Source organism: Leuciscus leuciscus, assembly GCF_965113295.1.
Source record: "Leuciscus leuciscus genome assembly, chromosome: 25".
NCBI classification, from domain to species: Eukaryota; Metazoa; Chordata; class Actinopteri; order Cypriniformes; family Leuciscidae; genus Leuciscus; species Leuciscus leuciscus.
This window is the reverse complement of record NC_138724.1, coordinates 8,180,713-8,199,947: the sequence shown is the minus strand read 5'-3', so window position 1 is coordinate 8,199,947 and position 19,235 is coordinate 8,180,713. Positions and strand designations below refer to the sequence as shown.

The window sequence follows — 19,235 nt, the reverse complement described above, 5'->3', positions numbered from 1 at the left end:
GGTTGGCGGGGGTTAATTTCAAACCCTGTTGACAATCACCCACAGGAATGCCACGAAAATCCAAACCTACACACCAGCCTGATCCAAATCCATCCGCATCACCACAGAGCCACTTGAGCGTCACCCATAAGTCATTGCACATCAGACACCTTCTATTTCCTAAACGCATCAGAGCCACCTGATGCCAGCCATCATTTTCAGCCCAGGATCAATTGAAATCCTGTGTCATTGGAAACTCTGTACGGATGAGCTAATGAAATAAACACAATTGGATAGCAGAGAGTGTGGGTCAGGCCAGAGTAAGTGCCTATTTACCTGAATGAGAGGCTGGTATAATGTATTGGAGTGGATATCACATTAACCTGCCAAAGCCTTTTTAAATGGGGTCCAGGGCTTAAACTGATTTATCTATTGGCTCCCCCAGGGGCACTTTAGATGTGCAGCCCATCCAGCTCACCCTTCAAAGTAGATATCATTACTGCTCCGTCAGGCCAGCGCACTCACACTAACAGGTGTGTGTGTGTGTGTGTGTGTGTGTGTGTGTGTGTGTGTGTGTGTGTGTGTGTGTGTGTGTGTGTGTGTGTGTGTGTGTGTGTGTGTGTGTGTGTGTGTGTGTGTGTGTGTGTGTGTGTGTGTGTGTGTGTGTGTGAGAGCCAATGCACATGTGCGTTTGTGCTGGAAGAAAAAATAATAATAAACCCAAAAGGGCACATTATGTTATTAGGTACTACAGATGTATTTCTGAACATTGAACAGTGGGATTTTATCCATTGGGGAATTGATTGGATTGTCAAACTGGGCTATACTTAGCAGAACGAGTCAAGCGTTTGGACGGGAGGGGTCGAAAAGGGAGGGATTGAGGGATTCATAACATCAGTGAAAATTAAAGGGATTCTGTCATGTTCACCTCATGTCCTTTCAAAAACGTGCTGTCTCACTTTACATTAGGTGTCTTTAACTACTATGTGCTTACACAATAATAATAATAATTGTTAGGTACTTATGGTGTTGATGTTGAATTGCTGCTATTGAGGAGGATCCGGTATAGGTGGGTTTAAGAGAGGGTTAAAAGGTAAAGGAAGGCTCAACAGTGTAATTATAGATGTAATTACATAAATTAATCACAGCTGTAATTACGTGCAGGTATTTTTTATTTTTTTTTATATAAGTTCAGTGTAAAAACCTGTATGTACACAGTAAGTGCACTGTATAAAATGACCAATTTAAATGTTACATAGTGGACTAGTACATATATTAGTTAAAGACACTTTAGTGGGACTGAAAGGAGATATCCTGAGCAGTGGGTTTTAGATACAATGGAAGTCAATGGGGTTGAATGTTGTTTGGTTTCCAACGTTCTTCAAATATCTTGTTTTGTATTCCACCAGAAAAGGGAAAGCACACTGTCAGGGGTTTGTGGCAGTGAAATCAAGACACTAGGAACAATAATAAACACTAGGAACGCAGAAGAACTGCACACTTACAACTTAATGTTATCGCAAGGTAAAGAACTAAGGGTTTAAATACATATGGAGAGTAATCAATGGAAAACAAAACATGTGTGGAAATTATTAACTACCAAAACGATAGGAAAAAAAACAAGGATCAAGAACACTGAGAACAGGGAGAACCGATCTAAAACACACTGAAACTAAACAGAACTGTTACACATGGGTTTGGAACGGCATGAGAGGCGGTGGAAAATTATTAAAATGTTTGGATTTTGAGATAAACATTTGGAAGAATATGGACAATAATGTTTAAACTAAGATCTGGAGTGCGCATTAAAATCAGATTCAGTTTATTTTACAGAAAAAGAAAGAAATCTAAACACTTTTTTAAATACGTATTTCCATTGGGCTACTAAAATAGCATTAGATTAAAGAAGAAAAATAATTAAGCAGAATTTGGTTTAATTCTGACTTTTAGCTCCCTGATCAATGAAGGATGGGAAGTGTTTCAGAAGCCTGTTATAAATATTATTTTTGGTTTGGTCTTGTTAGTGGCGAAGAAATAACCTTTATTTATTTATTTATTCTTGTTCTCTTAAAATGTTCAAAGCTTGTAAGTACGGCTTTCCATGAACTTCCAGTAGTCTGAGTGAAATCTTGGTACAACCACAGCTGTAAAACCAGCACCCATCTAAGAAGTAAATTAATAATTTGCATGCATAAAATGAAAGAAATGTAGACCTTATCATGAGAACTGTTTCATTTGTGAGATAAAAAGCACTGCATGATCAGAGATAACATTTACACAAAGAACAAACACTGTATGTGAGAGCGAGACTCGACTGTACACAGCAGAACAAAGAGACTGAGGAGGAAAACACAGAAGATTCACACTAAATATTAATACTAATCGCAGAAATAAACACAATATAAAGTAATCTATTAAGTACAGTCAGGTGTCATTTGTTCAGTTTGTTGTTAATGGACATTTCTGGTGTGGTTATCAGATGATAATAATATATATAAGCATAATGTTTGTGATGACCTATTTTCTCTTCATAATTGCAACGGCTTTATTTATTCATTTATTTATTACAACCTGTGCATTATTGTTCTAAAACTTATGATATAGCATTTTTTTAAATAGCCTAGGCTAAAATTGAAGTTGTTTTCCCAAAATCTTGATCTTGCTAGAGAGTTGTGGTCACTATTCAGTTCAGTGTATTAAACAAAGCAGTTTGAACATTCTTCTACACCTTTACGTTTGTGTTGCACAGAGGAAACATGCAATAGTCAGTAACACTTTATTTTACAGTGACCTTGTTACAAGTTACATGTAGTTAACACAGTAATAACTTAAATTATGCAAACTAAAGCAAACCCAAACCCTATAGTAAGTACATGTTGTTAATTAATATTACCAGGTACTTAAATTATTAATTTCACTGTGACAAGAGCCCTGGGTTACACTTTATTTCAAGGTGTCATTGTTACAGTGTAATTATATATTTAAGTACTGAGTAATAATAATTAACAACATGTACTTACTATAGGGTTAGGGTAGGGTTAGGTTTTGGTTTAGGGTTAATTGCATGTAATTATGCATCATTTAATCTTATTACTACGGTAAGTACATGTAACATAGTGTATGTAACAAGGACACTGTAAAATAAAGTGTTACCGATCCCTATTTACACCTGGTATTAAGATGCCTTTTGGTCGATCAGATCACAAGTGGACGATGTTAAAAATGTGTAACCGGGGTCTAAAACGTTTTGAGCTTGTCCACTTTGGACCACTTTCAGAGGTGACCTACTGACCTAACGCGTGAACATTATGGGAAGCACTCTAGTCAGACGGGATTTAAACTGTGTCGGCTGGAGACTCAAGTTTAGTTTAAAGATGAAAAATTTACCAATCACAATGTTCTCTCATCATTCATGATTTCTAACACACACTCACAGCGTTCGGCTGGTCTTGCGGCTCTCAGAGCAGAAACTAAAGCTGATGCTCTCCATGTGTTTCCCGTCCTCTCTGGTCGCGTTCATATGTAAATTGCGTGAGCTTTTTTTGTCCATTAGACCGAAAGTTCTGAAAAACCATACATTTACCCGTCCATTATCCCTAACCTCGAAGAAATCAGGACAGAAGTGGTTGAAAGTGGACAAAAGAGACGGATTCAAATACAGGTATAAACGGGAATGAGTCTCCCTCGTCTACTTGTGATCCGATCGACCAAAACACATCTTGACACCAGGTGTAAACAGGGCCAAGGACACAAGATGAAGTGTTCCTGTTGTGTAAGACGTTCTGGTCTCCACTCACCTCATCTGGTTGGGTCACCACCACAGCTGGCGTTCCTTCCTCGAGATCATATCTTCTCTGTGTCATGCGATTCTCAGGATCTTGCTTTAGTCCTTCCTGATCAAACCCCTCGTTCTTCAGGATCTGTTCAGCTTCTTGTTCAGTAGGATCGTGCCCGTGACTGTGGCTTTGACTGGCTGTGGACTCATCCGTGAAGGCCAGAGCTGGTGCTGGAACGGAGGTCTCGAGGTCTGGCTCTAGTCTGTCTCGGGTCACATGTTTTAACTCACAAATGTGCTGCTCTGATCCTAAAGTGTGCGAAGACGATGGAGTGAACTCATGCGTCGAAAACTCAGACTCCTAAAAATACAGAAAAGAACACATGCATTTTTAGATCTGTCAGTTCTTCCAAAAAGTATATCAAATTATTTACATGATACGCCATTTAATTAAATGTCAATATGAAGTTCATTTCCATGTTATAAATCACTGGCCTACAGTTCAAGTAAGGGCTGCTCACAAACTGTAGAAAATGTTTGGTCAGGTGACCTGAAAAATGTGCCTATTAATTACTAACCAACTAATTATAACCAACCAACCTCTACAATTACGATCTACATTTTTATAAGTTTTGCCATTTTATTGGATAATTGGATTGGTTATTTTTAATGTGTCCACTTAACAAATAGGGTCCTGCCTTAAAACAGTTAATTGCACATTCCAATGTACAATGTCTTCCATGACGTTTTGAAAGCAATAAAGGCCCAATTATAATATTCTATATTATATATAGTGTGTTCACTCTTTTAGGGTGCTTTTACATCTGTAGTTTGGTTAATTTGGTCCGGACACTGATCGCTCTGGTCCGAATCAGTTTATGAGTTGATAAAACGAACTAAAATGCAGTCACGTGATAACATCCACATCACTCGTTGGCCAGATGTGTCTTGAACACACTTCCATAACTGCACTTCGATTGGTCAGAATTAACGTGCGGGAAAATTCCAACAGATATCCCGGAAGTAAACAAAGAGGTGGAAAATCCGGCAGACAACACGCCGCTGTTTACTATGGAGAGACGACTGCGTGGGTGGATTGTATCCTTGGTCATATTTTATCATATAGTTTGTCTACACCACTTTAGACAAACAATAATATTTGAGAATGAAGCGAGGATGCAGCTCGAAAATAATGTTAATCATTTCTATCAGGCTCCGCACCTCCTCACAACTCCAAGTTTGTCCGCGAGCTGCCATGCTTAAAGTGCAAACTGTCAACAAACATTTCTCCTCATCCTATAATGCACAGTGCAGCTGACTACGGCAACTGGTTTAGTCCAAAAATGCTCAGTTCTTTGGCAGTTGGTTCTGTTCGAGGTCGGATCACGTTCTCACCACAAACGAACCACTCCAGAGTTTGTTTGAAAGCGTACCGAGATCACCTCTTCCAGGAGGTCTCGGTACGCTTGTTTGGTCTGCTTTTGGTGCGCACCCGAGTGCGATTGCCGCATTCACACCCGCCCAAACGAACCGCACCAACGGGGAAAACGAACTCTAGTGCGATTCAACCGAACTAAATGAGGCAGGTGTGAAAGCACCATAGTTCGGTTATCTTGGTTCTTTTGGTCCGGACCAAGAGAACAAGAAAAAGATTTTGACATTTAGTCCTTTTTCACTTAACATTCACACTGACATTTTTAACACCAAACGAAAGATACAAAAAAAGTATTTTATGACGTGTAATTTGCAATGGAACTTACTGAACATCATGATGCATCATACATAGGTATTTTGACCAGTTTAGAAAATTCCTCGGTTACACAGATCTGCTGTGAGGAGACGCGGTTCTGACGCCTGTACTGAACTGTGATGGGCAACATCGAGATTGTGATTAGAAAAAACAGGTTTGCTCGAGCATTCTGTCCTTTTTAGGGTCGCATCTTGTGACATCATGTCCTGTTTTTGGTTCGTTTACATGTCTTTGGTCCGTGTTTCGTTCATTTGTAAGGGGACAGAGACCCCTGAAAATGTGCATCTGTGGATGTGTTCACACATACAAATAATCAGATTAAAGAGTAAGTGTGTTTGGCGTGCTGTCCGAGGGGAGGCTCCGAGCTCAGTATTTGACCCGAACCCAGAGTACCCAGAGAACCCCGAACCCGTATCCCTGGCTGGGATAGAAACCAGGCGAGAGTGAGGAGACGGGGTGGTGGAGGGATGCAGAAAACTGTCCAGGAACATAGGTGAGTCGGCTATGTACATGTATATATATATATATATATGATGTAAAGTTCGGGAGGAACATGTTCAAATTACCTTTCCAAGGTAATTTGAACATGTTCCTCCCGAACTTTACATCATTAAAACGAACCCTGGTGCGGTCGGAATGAACTATGGAACGCAACATGGACCAAAGACATGTAAACAAACCAAAAACAGGACATGATGTCACAAGATGTGACACTAAAAAGGACAGAATGCTCGAGCAAACCTGTTTTTATCTCGTCGTGATGTTGCCAATCACAGTTCAGTACAGGATCAGAACCGCGTCTCCTCGCAGATCTTCATTTGTGTGACGAGGGATTCCTGCCGCTGTTTTGACTCCTTTACACATTTTATAAGCTCTTCATGAGTTCTCAGCTGGTTAAGACACAATATGTAGCTACGCACAAACAATGAGCGCATTTAGCCCTGAACACAGCACTGTTTTGGATGTTCAGTAAGTTTCATCTCAAAATAGGCAATATGTGTCATACACGTCATTGTGTTACAGTCATGAAAACATTTAGGTTGTGATCATATCCCTATGTCTTTAGGTTCGGCATCGTTAAGTTCGGTGTTAAAATGTCAAGGTGAACGCCAAGCAGACCAGGACCAAACGAAACAAGCGAACTGAACAACAAGTGTGAACTCACCCTGTGTCCGCTTGTTTGGTGCACACCAGGGTTTGGATGGCAGAGTTCACACTTATTCAAATGAACCGCACTAACAGAGCAATCGCACCAGAGTTTGTTTGTTTATCAGTACAAACCAACATTTGGTAGCAAACTGTCTAGCCTCTACTGAGTGATACTGCAGCTTAATTCAATCTAAAATCTGCAACCCTGTTACCCATTCTGGCATATTTATTGCTCAAGTCACACCAAACCATCATTAAACAAACATTACCGCACTAACTTCCTCTTATCGTCACCATAACAGCATCATGTGCCGTTTTTTGTGCTAATCTAAAACGGGTTGACAAGCACAAATACCCTTTAGCTGAGGAATAACATTTCACTCAACGCCGGCATGATTACTCTTCATTAGCCAGTAATGTGACAGTTTGACAAGTGCAGTGGCTGTTTTAGTCACCTGCTGATGCGTGTGCACGGCCCAGTGGAGATGAGACCTCTCTGGAAGTGGCCATTAACCACAGTTCATCTGTCAGACTTCAGTCCACACTCAACCTCCACTACACTTCATTTGGAAAGAGAAATCCCAGTGGACTTTGTGTCATTTATAGCAGCGGTCATGTTCATTAAGACCTCAGGGGTGGCCATTTATATTTCAGTGCTACACTTCGTGTTGAGGCCTGTAACGATTTACTTTTTTTGTAAAAAATTAGTTCAATTTTTATTTGCACATTCATTCCATGTGAAACAAAACCCTCATCCAAAATGTTTTAGATTTTTCCCACATGCCAGAACCTAAAAACTGGAAATCAACCAGACAAGTGCTGTAGCTTCCTTCAATGAGACGTCACATTAAAATATCCCAGCATGCTTTCCACATGTCACAGCTGTTCTTGCCTCCATTTCCACTGGCATGTCATGTCTTTCATTAGACAAGAATGTCTCAGTAAAATGTCCCCCCATTCAAGTTGGTTTAAACAGTCAGGTCCAATGGGTATTCATTACACACGGATTGGTAACTGGCTAGGAATTGTTTTCCAATACATAATGGTCGGATGTGTAATCCAAGCCTTTTGCAATTAATTAAGTAACGCTGTGTGCATGTGGCCGCTTGTACTTTGGCCCTGTCTGGACAATGACTGATTCGTCTTGGACTGAAGAAAATGTAAAGCATTTGATGTTTCTGAATACTTGTGCAATGAAGTAATCCCACTGTTAAATTTGACAGGAATCTAATTAATCTGAAGATTCAGTGTTGGGATAACAGGATATCTATCTGAATGAAATGTAGACCAAACATTGCTTTGTGCGACCACAGGATAACCACATGACTTATTCATGTTGACATGAGAAAATTGCTAGCTAACCTTGTCTGTCTAAAATTACAGTACATTAAAGTTCAACTCCTGTCATGACCATGCAACGTCTAAAGGTCCTTGAACACGGTCAGAAATTTTTGTATTGGTTTTTTTGTCATTCGGTGGCTCTGAATTGTCAAAACACCTCTCAAAATGCTTGCTACGGATGCAAAAAACACAGAAAAATCGAACCCGATCCAAATTTTTTTATGACGGACGAAAGTTCCGGAGGCAGTGTGTAAACGTGATTGACACAACATGAGGTCCTATTTATTTTTTAACGTGCGAAATTTCGGATGAGTATTTCGGACTCAAGGTAAAGGGACCTTAACTTTTGATGCGCAAAAGAAGAAGAATGGGGCCTGTGTGAATTACACAGGTAACACCTGACTAGATATTCATCTGTAGTCCCATTGCTAAAGGATCAATTTAAGATCACATTTTTAATGGAAGAATTAATATAAGCACTTTAACAAAAAATATAAGCTGCCCATTTCTGCTTTTAAACACTCCAGAATATCCTGACACATAGGCATCTATTTTAAGTGCAGTTGTGGCTGTTTTACAAACTGAGGTACAAAACTAAATTATTTTCTGTAGTACTGGACATCACAGACAGTGTTGGGGTAACACTTTACAAGTAATGTGAGTTGTGTAATCAGATTACTTTATTTTGAGTAGCTAGTAGAGTAGAGCATCACTTTTAAATTTACAACATAATATCTGAGTTACTTTTTCAAATAAGCAACGTTGCTTTGTTTTCCCATGAATCGTCTTGACAGCTCCCCAAAAATAATCCTGTCCACGCCTTTACAGCGCTAATTTTCCACCGCGTGTCTTTTCACTGGTTCGCGCTGGAGCAAGATGTTAGTAAATCTGGCCCCAAATGTGAACATGCATTTACTCATCTCACTTGCACAAAACAGATTCAGTATTCCTCAAAACTAATAAAAACAGTGAGATGCAACCTCAAAATATTACGCAAACCTTTAACAATTAAATATGTTAAATGACACAAATATACTTTATGCATTTAATCTCACTTTATTAACCAATGTCTTTGATGCTGACCTTCGATGATCCAATTCAATCATGCCAATCAGCAAAGATGACTTAGATAAGCATCACATTTGTTTATTTTCTTTTTTTATTGCTGAAGTAATGTGTTGATCTTTCTTCTCCTGTGTCCTTTTTTATGTTACTTTATGAAAAAGTAACGCAAATGTAACGTAAGGCATTACTTTCCATACAAAGTAACTAAGTAATGGAATTAGTTACTTTTTTAGGGTGAAAAACAATATTTTAACACATTACTTTTAAAATGAACTTTCCCCGACACTGGTTGCAGACGAGCTTAACTTCTACTAAACTCGGGAACATTTCTTGAATAAGTAAATAAACACATTTAAAATAAAAAATAAAAAAACGTTCTAAAGCTTATTAAAGCAGTGAGCAATAAACAGAGAAATTAGACCCGTTGTTATTCCATGATGACAAGGCTCTGAAAAAAATGTGTCACAATGTCCAGTCTGCAGCTGCTGTGGACACTTCAGTTAATCCAGTGTTCATTTCCATCTACAGATACGTGATATCCACAACAGCGCCTGAACACTACGAAGCTCAAAGCCACAGAGTCCACCTGGGCTCAAAGCACAGCGAGGAACAAGGGCTCATTCAGCCAGCAGCGGAAATGACACGAGTCCCCAAACAACAACTACCTTACAGGATCAACGTCCAGGGCATACAGAAACAAGCAGGACAGGGCTAATCTTTGCTAGTATTAAAGCTCAGGTAAGCTGAGGAATTCCCTGAAGAATGGGAAAAGGAATTCAGCATTAACAAGCAATTGGTGAACACAGATATTTATAACACAGCTTGAGCAAAGTTTGTCTAAAACTGGCACTATTACTCACTCGGCTACAGGGACAGGTTGACTTTTTAACACTTTAGGTTTTTTTTACTCAACCGTATATTTATATATATCATTGTTAGGACAAACTTATTTTTATTTAGTGTATATAACACTGTATCCACAGCCATGAAAAGAATATAAGATAACATTCAACAGACTGTATCCATCTTTATGAGCAAACAACTGCTTAATGAAGTCATGTCACCATAAAACTGACTGTGATGCATCAAATCTGATAATGTTTGTGGAAAGAGAGCATTATTCATGCACCATAATCCTCAATCAATGTTCATTTATAGCCACTGGAGTTATTGACTCCTTCTGAATAAAAGTATCACCTTCCGAGACAAACGATTATACAGTGTAAAAAGTGAAAATGCGCAGCTATTTCTACCTGATCTGATCCATTATACTTGTGTTGGTCTAACCCGATATAGTACGTTTGAATCATATTAAATCATATTTTGCACTTTTAAATAATTCAATTAATTTGGATGTTACTACGTGAAGCATATTTTTTTACCTTTCTTGGCCTTCTTTTCAGTGTAGGTTTCATTTCATGTAGGTTTTCACATTTACTTTCAGGAAATGGTTGTTTTAAAAGTTCAGAAAACCGTGGATCTCTGCAGGTAAATCATATATAACACGTTTCGGGGAGAGATGTTTCAAATGAATGATAAGCGTAACATTTTAGAGGTTCTCAGCCGTCGAATGGTTTGGGGCTGCAAAACAAACTCAAGCCAGAGGTTGTGGTGTTGGAAAGAGGAGCATGTGTTATGCTATATATAGTGTAAATGTGCATATAATTGCATATTGCACACTATACTTGACATTTTTTTAGACTATCTTGTCAATTCTTGTGTCTGTTGAGCTTACCTTTTCCTCGACTGCAAAAGCAGGTCTTTGTTGGTCCATGGAACTGGCATCTAGATAAAAATTGATTTAAAAAAATTAAATAAATTAAATTAAAAACAAGATTAAAACTGCTGAGTGTCAGTGTAAAATAAACACATTTGGGAATAATAAAATGTTTAAATGTTCCAACAGAGAAAGTATTTAGCAGGTTAACTGATCTACAGCTATTCCAGTCTTACTTTATCAGGCATTTAAATGATTATGGCAATGCTCTCTCTCTCTTTTGTGTGTGTGTGTGTGTGTGTGTGTGTGTGTGTGTGTGTGTGTGTGTGTGTGTGTGTGTGTGTGTGTGTGTGTGTGTGTGTGTGTGTGTGTGTGTGTGTGTGAGTAACTAGAATGCATTCGTATACACACTATAATCAGTTGTATGTTCTCATGAATGAGTAAATGCATCAACACCCAGTTTCAAGTGGTATGTCAAGTGTTATAATGCATTATTGTAACCATAAATAGTTAAGAATTTGTGGTTACAATTATTTATGGAACTATAATGCATTATAAAGGGCTTTATGCATGAATTATACTTTAATGAAACCCTGCTTTATAGGCTTCAGACACAGAGCAGTGCTGCATTAAGCGCTTGAGTCTATTAATAGAGCTCGCAAATGAGATTAGTCACCTCTCTGCATGTTTACATTGTTCAATGAATTCAAGCGATACCTTTATGTAGTGTTGAGAGGTGTCTAGATAAGAGAAGATGTCTATAATAACACCCTGGCCGACCACCACTGTAAGGAGCGGTTTCAGGTGCTCTTTACCTGTTCCAGCAGGCTGTCTCAGCTCGCTCGTGTGTGGTTTGAGAATCAGGTGTTCCTCCATCTTCGGTCGAGAGGTCGTAACATTCCCGGTCTGCCTCAGTCGGGTTCGTGGAAGTCATGTTAATAGTGCAGGGATTCCTGAGCGCATGATGTCAGAGGATCTCGCGCTCAGAGGATTACCTCACCTGCGTCCTCTACTCAACTCAACGCGACGCGACGCGACACACCGAACGCGCGACGCTTCGTTCATAACAACACAGCGGCACTGCAGGGAGGCAGCGAATATAACTAGAAGAGTGAGCGCTTTCGAAAGGGCTCCAGGAAAGACATGTTTATTAGCGGTAGGCCTATAGCCTGTTGTTTGGCGGCGGCGGCGCGTTGCTTCCAGACAGTGTAAATAACATTAGATGCGCACTCCAGAATATGACTTACAAAGCGAGTTTGCATAGTGAAATGATTTCTATTTTTTTCTCATTGCCGGTGTTACACCGAATTTTGTGACCAACCGTATATAATACTAGGCTATATAATAGCATGCTCTAGATGCGTTCACACGGGAAAAGTAATCGCGTCCAAGAACAGTTCGACGGAACGCACTGAAATGGATCAGAACAGCTTTTTTTTTCTTTTTTTTCTTTTTTTTTTGCCGATTTTTATTATTAATCGGAACCGTTCACATATAGTGATTTCAAAACCAGTTGGCGCAGCAGAATGGGCCATCAGGGTACAACTGGGCTAAAGGCTCACCTTTGTATGATTACAGAACAAAATATATAATTATATGTTTGTATTGAACATTTATTGAGCAACAGATTTTGTGTGAAAATAGATCATAAAAGTGGTTTATTTAATTTAAAAATCTTATAAATATATGAGATTGTAACGTGGGCCTTTTACTCCACAGACACACGGGGTGAAACCAGCATGTATGGGCCAAGAGACACACAGTAGCCAATTGATACAAATACTTTAGCTAAAATAATATGTTTTTAATAATGTTAATTGCCTACTTGTTCAAAACAATCACTTTAGCAAAGTTTGCACTATTTTCTGTTTATTTTGATAAATAAAATAATTTATTTTTATTCAATAAATATACTGTCATCAAAATATGTTAATATAAAATATATTTTAAAAATTCAAAAACTAAATTATTTAAAAAAGTAACAATTCTGAAAGCATTGAATGAGATCCCATAATAATTTAATTTAGATTTACAGTAGTAACATTAAATCATATTTTATTATTTGATATGATTAATATCATATTTTTAAATATGATGATTTCATTATACCCAACTTATTTATATAATACATGATATTGACCCACTGAATCTGAATCTAATGTCATGTCATGACAGCAACAGTCTGTCCCAACAGCAGGGGCGCATTTTACCCAAAAATACCTTTAGGATTGTTCCGTTATTGAAAAAAAATACTTTTGTCTCAAAATATAGTCAATTTTAGCGCTTTTAATTTGCTAGTTAAATCTACAACATTTTCAAAAATATTAGATCAAATTAGCGCAGAATCAGCATCTTGAAAAGCGGGTATTTGGGAAAGTGTGTGTGCCATCTAGTGGTTTAGAGGAAAATCAAATCAAGGAGCCTTTTACCCCGGTGCATCTTTAGCCCCGCTGCGCCCTGTGCGCATGTGTCCCGAAACCTGTTTATACAAGGTGAATGTTATCCTGTTATGGCATGTGCTAAAAAAATAAAATAATAATAATAAAAAAAGAAAGTTTACTTTATAGATGTTTAAAAATATATATATTAACAGCGAACGGCTTCAGTCCTGTGTGAACTGCACATGTTTTTGACTTTATATGGTGAGATGTTGAAAAATGCGTAGCAACCAAACTTGCGCTTGAGGCATTGGACATTTAAAACAGAAACGCAAGAACGCGTGTGTGAACGAGAGAGAGAGAGAGAGAGAGAGAGAGAGAGAGAGAGAGAGAGAGAGAGAGAGAGAGAGAGAGAGAGGGGAAAACTCAGCTTGAGCTTTTCTTTCCCTCTCCTTGAGGAAGCGCGCGGACCTCGAGACTCTTCCACCGTTTACCGAAGACACTCTCACTGCTCGTTCAAGTTCTTGATATCAGGAGTCAATCAGCTTTGCATCTTTGATTTGTTCCCCCTTCGATGGCTCATAGGATGAGTGTCCTGGCTCTCGGGCTCGTGAGGAGACTGTGGCAGTGATCTGGTCATGGCGTTTCCACAGGGATACTTGTACCAGTCTTCGCTGTCCCTGTACTCGTGTCCCCCGTACGGCCCCAGCGCGGTCCCGGGAGCGCGGGCTGATGATCTGGGACGGTCCTCTAGCGGATCTGCTTTCGCCCCGTACGCGTCCTCATCCTTCACAAACACTGCACTCTTCAACTCCCTCCAGTACAGTCCCGAGTCCACCGCCCCCTTCACTTCATACGGGGTGAGTTTACTTCAATAAAGACCATGTTTGACTATATTTCAGCAGTCTGGAGTTCATCAGTGTTTATTTATATTTATTATGATTATGCATTCCAGTGCCTACAGTTACAACTTTTTTATTATAGGCTAATTAAAACTATTCTATTATAAAACTAATTAAAGGTCGATTTCACTTTTTTTTTTTTATATATGTATTGCACTTATACATGTAGCTGTCTATAAAGTGTTTTTTGGACGACGCCAAAATTATTATTTTTTTTTTTACCCTTTATTAAAGTAAATTAATTAGCTTACATTTGTTTTTGCACTTTAAACTTTCATTGGGAACGCAGTAAACAAAACCCTTCCAAATATAGTTAACGAATAGTGTGCATTAATTGCGGAATTTACATCCTATCCCTCGGAATATTAATTGTTTTCATTTAGTTTTATTTATTTATTTATTTTTCCCGTGGGGAGCTTTCATATTAGCATGCCTCATCATTAGATCATTGTGTAAATCTAATCTTTTCAGTGTGATTAAGTTCATTTTTATCACGTTCGGTTAATATTCCAGAAGCTCCCTGCATGCCATATTTGAACAGTATAGCCTAACAAGAAAAGTCTAAACAAACAGATCATCATGGAAAACAGATAGCTGTGCTTTCCTCCTCTATTATAATCTTTATGAATTCATTGCCCAGGGCTCCCCATATGAGTCTTCTCCAGGCATGCCGGGCTCCATCGGCTATCACCCGTACGCCGGTCCCCTGGGCGCGTACCCGTTCGGAGACCCCGCGTACCGGAAGAACGCGACGCGCGACGCCACCGCCACCCTGAAGGCCTGGCTCAGCGAACACAGGAAAAACCCTTATCCCACCAAGGGCGAAAAGATCATGCTGGCCATCATCACTAAAATGACCCTCACTCAGGTGTCCACCTGGTTCGCCAACGCCCGGAGGAGACTGAAGAAAGAGAACAAGATGACGTGGACGCCACGGAACAGGAGTGAGGATGAAGACGAGGAGGACAGTATTGATTTAGAGAAAAACGATGAAGACGATGAGCCGCTCAAAACAGCCGAAACAACACAGACGACCAAAGATTCAGGTGTTCATTTCCCACCATTATTATGTGCGCGTGGTTGTATTGTTATTATATTTCGTATAAAAAATTTAATATAATTTTTGAACATATGTTAGTGACAAATAAGGTTGTATGAGATGACAAGGTGAAATCTTTTTTCTGGTTTAAAAAATGAAATGCAATTATTGCATGAATACACATGAGTGCAACTTAATCATAATTTTCAATAATTGTAATAATAAACTTCTGGAACTTGTGAGTCATGAATAATACTTTTTAATATTTAGTGCCTTTTCATGAAAAAAATTGTAATATCTATTTTTTTTTAAATCAATCAATAATGACCTTGACAAAACAGTCATGAGGGTCTACAGGGGTTCTCTGTAATATAGGCCTACAATTTCCTGTTTTATTTCTTCTCCTTCTTTTCTTGTCACGCGATGACAGAATAATCTCTGTATGATTAAACCACATTGTCTTCATTTGGCGGACGAACGTTTAGTAACAAATCATATAGAATATCTATGCCTAGTAGCCAATAACAAATAGGCTACAATAACACAATATTTTATTTAAAAAAAAAAAGATTTTAATTACACTTTTTTTTGTCTGACAAGTTTTAGGCCTACATGTGTTTTTGTTTGTTTGTTTTTTGCCTTCACATAAATCTTTACCTCCCTTTTAAAGTCTCACAAAAAATATTTAAAACATACTTTTTATTGTAGCCTATTTTTAATAACTCGATTGATTCGGGGAAAAAAGGAGCATCTGTTGTTGTTTTGTGTTATTTATAATATTAACGCACGCGCCTTTTGTCATTCCATCGCAGTTGACGACGAGCGCGCGGGAGATCGCGACGACGCGGCGGAGAGCGTCATCATCGACTGTGAGGAAGAGGAGAATCGGACAGTCTCTGAGTCTCCGGTGCCCACGACCTCCTCTCCCCAAAACGAGCTGAGTGAACCCAAGACGGCCCTCAGTGAAAACTGCAACGCCACATCTGTCATTCATCCTGCAAACCCGACCCCTAAACCCAAACTGTGGTCTCTCGCTGAAATCGCTACCTCGGATAAGAGAGCCGACGCGTCGTCGCCCGCCGGGTCCCCCGCGCACTGCCCCTTCCCCCCCACACGTTTCTACTACACGTCTCCGTTCTACGCGGGATTCACGAACTACGGCGCGTTCGGCTCCGCGTCAAACTCAACGCTTCTGAACGGGATTAACCAGACTGTGTTACACAGAGCGAGGGACAGCAAGCTGACTCAGGAGATGAGCAAAGATCTCTCGTTTCAGCACAGGAGGCCGAATGTTTAGTGCTGGTGTAGCTATTTATTAAAAGCTATTATTTCTGGTTTGAACGGGATTTCTCAGTGTGTGACGAACGGCAAATGAAAATCTCCGATAAAGCATACAACTTTTTTAATATTTAAAAAGGAAATGGTATTGAAATATTCTTTTTCTTTAAATATCTATTGTAAAATATTTGTGCAAGAGGCCAAAGTACTAATTTAAAAGATTTTTGTAATCTCAATCAGCTGTTAAAATGAGTTGAGTTATTGTTTTAACGGATCTTTGCACATTACAAACTTTGATCGTGTGCCATCTTGTCATATCGAGGGGAAAGATCTTTTTTCAAGCAAATTTCCTAATGCATATTAATGCATCAGTGGTATTTTATTTGTGCCTAGTAAAGTATGCATATGCTCTCTTGAAACTTTAAACACATAAATCACACCCATTTTATGAAGAGATTTTGAAATAGATATGTGTTTATATGAACAGAAGAGGAACTACAGGGTTGGCATCAGGTCCATTATCATGACTGTCTCTGCTCTGAAGATATCAGTCAAGAACATTTAGTAGCTGCATTTTCTTTTCTTTCTTTTTGAAGCCAAGCTATTCTTCACATCATCATATTCTGACCCCTTACGGATTATTCTATCATCTGTTCTTCACAGAATGGTGTGCAGTGCCTTCCTGATTTGCTCTCAACTGTGCTACACCTACATGGACTCAAAGAAAACACTCAGTAACTGTAACCATGGCCTCCTGCAGGCATAATACACAGGATAAATTGTACATTTAAATAGCACAAGTCAACATTTATAGCAGGGGGATTATGGGACAGTACTCTTAAGTGGAGGAGATATTAAATTTATGCTCCATAAAGCATCTTCTCATGAAAAGTGTGTTGCTTTTTTCCTGCGATACGGAAAGAGCGAGGGGCTAAAAATGTTCAAAGACCATTTTAAAAAGGTATTAAATGTGTAAATTCAAAATTTAGTAAACTCTTTGCAAGAATGACAGGATTAGCACAGATTCCCCATTCCTGCAGTCCGACATCAACAAACATCAGAGAAGCGACTCAGGCCCGCGGCTTACAGGGGGAATACAACGCTTTTGTACACAAAACCATGAAAAGAGGCAGCAAGGACTTGAAAAGCTCCCCAATCCCTCCAGTAAATTCCAAGTTAGGGTGTATATTTATACTCGGCGCAATGCTATTTCACAATTCAGTGAATTCAAAGCTTTGTAACTGAAGAAGCTCCGTCCAAACTATCCAATCATCTTGTGACCAATGTCACATTCAACGCAGTCATTTTATCGTTTCATTGCTTTACAAGGGGTTTTAGGGCAGCTAGAGATGAGTTTTCTTTCGGTCTCTTTCTAGACGTGGAAACACAAAATATCCCCAGTAATTGCTGTAAAATGGGTTCTGAGCGCACAGCTGATACACTTACTTCTAATACATCTTTCATCTAGCTCTGTTATTGCCAGCTGTTTAACATGCTCTTATACAGAGGCAATGTATCTCCAGTTTTAATAACATGTAATGTGTTCTTTGTAAAAAAAAAAAAAAAAAAAAAAAAACCTTCAACTGGCAAGGTATCAACATCTGATACTGTACATCAGGGATTTTTTTTTCAGGGATATGACAAGAAAAATCTGATAACTTTACTACAAAACAAGTTTGTAGAAATGTTTTCTCTCTCAAAGATAGACTTGCACTGAATTTTCTTGTGGAAATATCTTCTAATATTCCTACACTTAAAAAATAAATGTTCTTTATGACATTGATGTTCCCATTAACATGGCATCCTTCCACTGCACAAGAGTGGAAAAAGGTTCTTTAGATTTTTAAAAATGTTCTTCACATAAAGAAATAAATGGTTTTATTTAGAAACGTTTCTTCTTTGGCACCTCTGCAAAAAAAAAAAAAAAAAATGTGGAAGGTCTAATTTTAAGAGTGTGTCATAAATATCAGTCTATGAATAGTGGACAGTCCTAGAGTGAGAGAAAATCTGTGAAAAGCTCGTCCACTCTTAATCAATACAGGTGGGCCGTTCTGAAGCATGCACGCTTTTGCTCTTAACTAAAGGCTTTTAAAAGCATTGATTTGGAGCCGATCAATGGGGTCTGAGGGACTGTTGTCCTGCAGTGAGAAGATACTAACAGTTGATGAACCCAACTCTTCTGGAGTTAAACCATGATTGGCATTTATTAAATGTTTTACTTTTTTGGGGGGGGGGGGGGGGGGTGCATTGATAAATGTTTCTCTTTATTTAAACTCGTTCCCAATCATTATGTCTCATTGAGTGGTTCTCAACTGGTGGGTCGTGGCCCAAAAATGGGTCGTAGGTCAGATCTGTTCTCAAACAGCAGGGGAACAGATGATGTGAATGTAAATGCAACTTAACCATAATCGTGCGTAGAATAGAAATGATTCTCATATTGTCATGTGTTGTCAATGATACACTTTCCAATCAAATCAGCAATTTGTGGCAAATTCATCTGTCATTTGGTTGAAGCTATATACTGTAGTCCAATTATGCAGATGGAAACAGGTGATGTTTCTTTTTTGAGAACCATGAACAAAAAATAAATATGGTAAAATATAAAATGTAAGTAACTTGCAACCATATGAACAGGTTTGTGTTGAGCACAATGCGTTTTATGTGAAGGCGGGAAACCCTCGAAATTCAAAAGATAAACAACTTCAAAATGTATTAATTTATTAAAGAACCTATTCAGCCTATGTCATGTAAGTAATTCTGCATATTGCTGGGTGAATGCAGTTCATGGTTATTTGATTTTAAAGACATTTTTTGTATAATACACAATATTATATATCTGAGTGCTGAAGCAACACCATTGAG

The 19,235-nt window shown here is 38.7% G+C and overlaps 2 protein-coding genes across 3 annotated transcripts in view; one reads left to right on the top strand and one right to left on the bottom strand.

Annotated features, from left to right (window-relative positions):
• The window catches only part of LOC309490491 (uncharacterized protein), a 99,837-nt gene extending 86,220 nt beyond the window's left edge, over positions 1-13,617 (bottom strand). For both annotated transcript variants that reach the window (XR_014202697.1, XM_082159703.1), the window contains exons 1-3: positions 11,592-13,617; positions 10,795-10,844; positions 3,777-4,115 (exon numbers count right to left, since the gene is read on the bottom strand). Coding sequence is in view for 1 of the 2 variants with exons in the window: in XM_082159703.1 (XP_082015829.1) it covers positions 3,777-4,115; positions 10,795-10,844; positions 11,592-11,652 (450 nt within the window). In the remaining variant the exon portion in view is untranslated. The remainder of the gene's footprint in view (positions 1-3,776; positions 4,116-10,794; positions 10,845-11,591) is intronic.
• Positions 9,146-18,516, top strand: irx5b (iroquois homeobox 5b). Its single transcript, XM_082159716.1, has 4 exons — positions 9,146-9,797; positions 13,740-14,014; positions 14,697-15,102; positions 15,908-18,516. The coding sequence occupies exons 2-4, from the start codon at positions 13,793-13,795 to the stop codon at positions 16,390-16,392; spliced, it is 1,113 nt and encodes a 370-aa protein (XP_082015842.1). The 5' UTR covers positions 9,146-9,797; positions 13,740-13,792; the 3' UTR covers positions 16,393-18,516.
• Positions 18,517-19,235: the final 719 nt, after the last annotated feature.

Coding starts and splice junctions, on each gene's coding strand:
- irx5b (XM_082159716.1), top strand. CDS start 13,793: ATGGCGTTTCCACAGGGATACTTGTACCAGTCTTCGCTGTCCCTGTAC. Junction 14,015..14,696: donor CCCCCTTCACTTCATACGGG/GTGAGTTTACTT, acceptor TTCATTGCCCAG/GGCTCCCCATATGAGTCTTC. Junction 15,103..15,907: donor ACAGACGACCAAAGATTCAG/GTGTTCATTTCC, acceptor ATTCCATCGCAG/TTGACGACGAGCGCGCGGGA.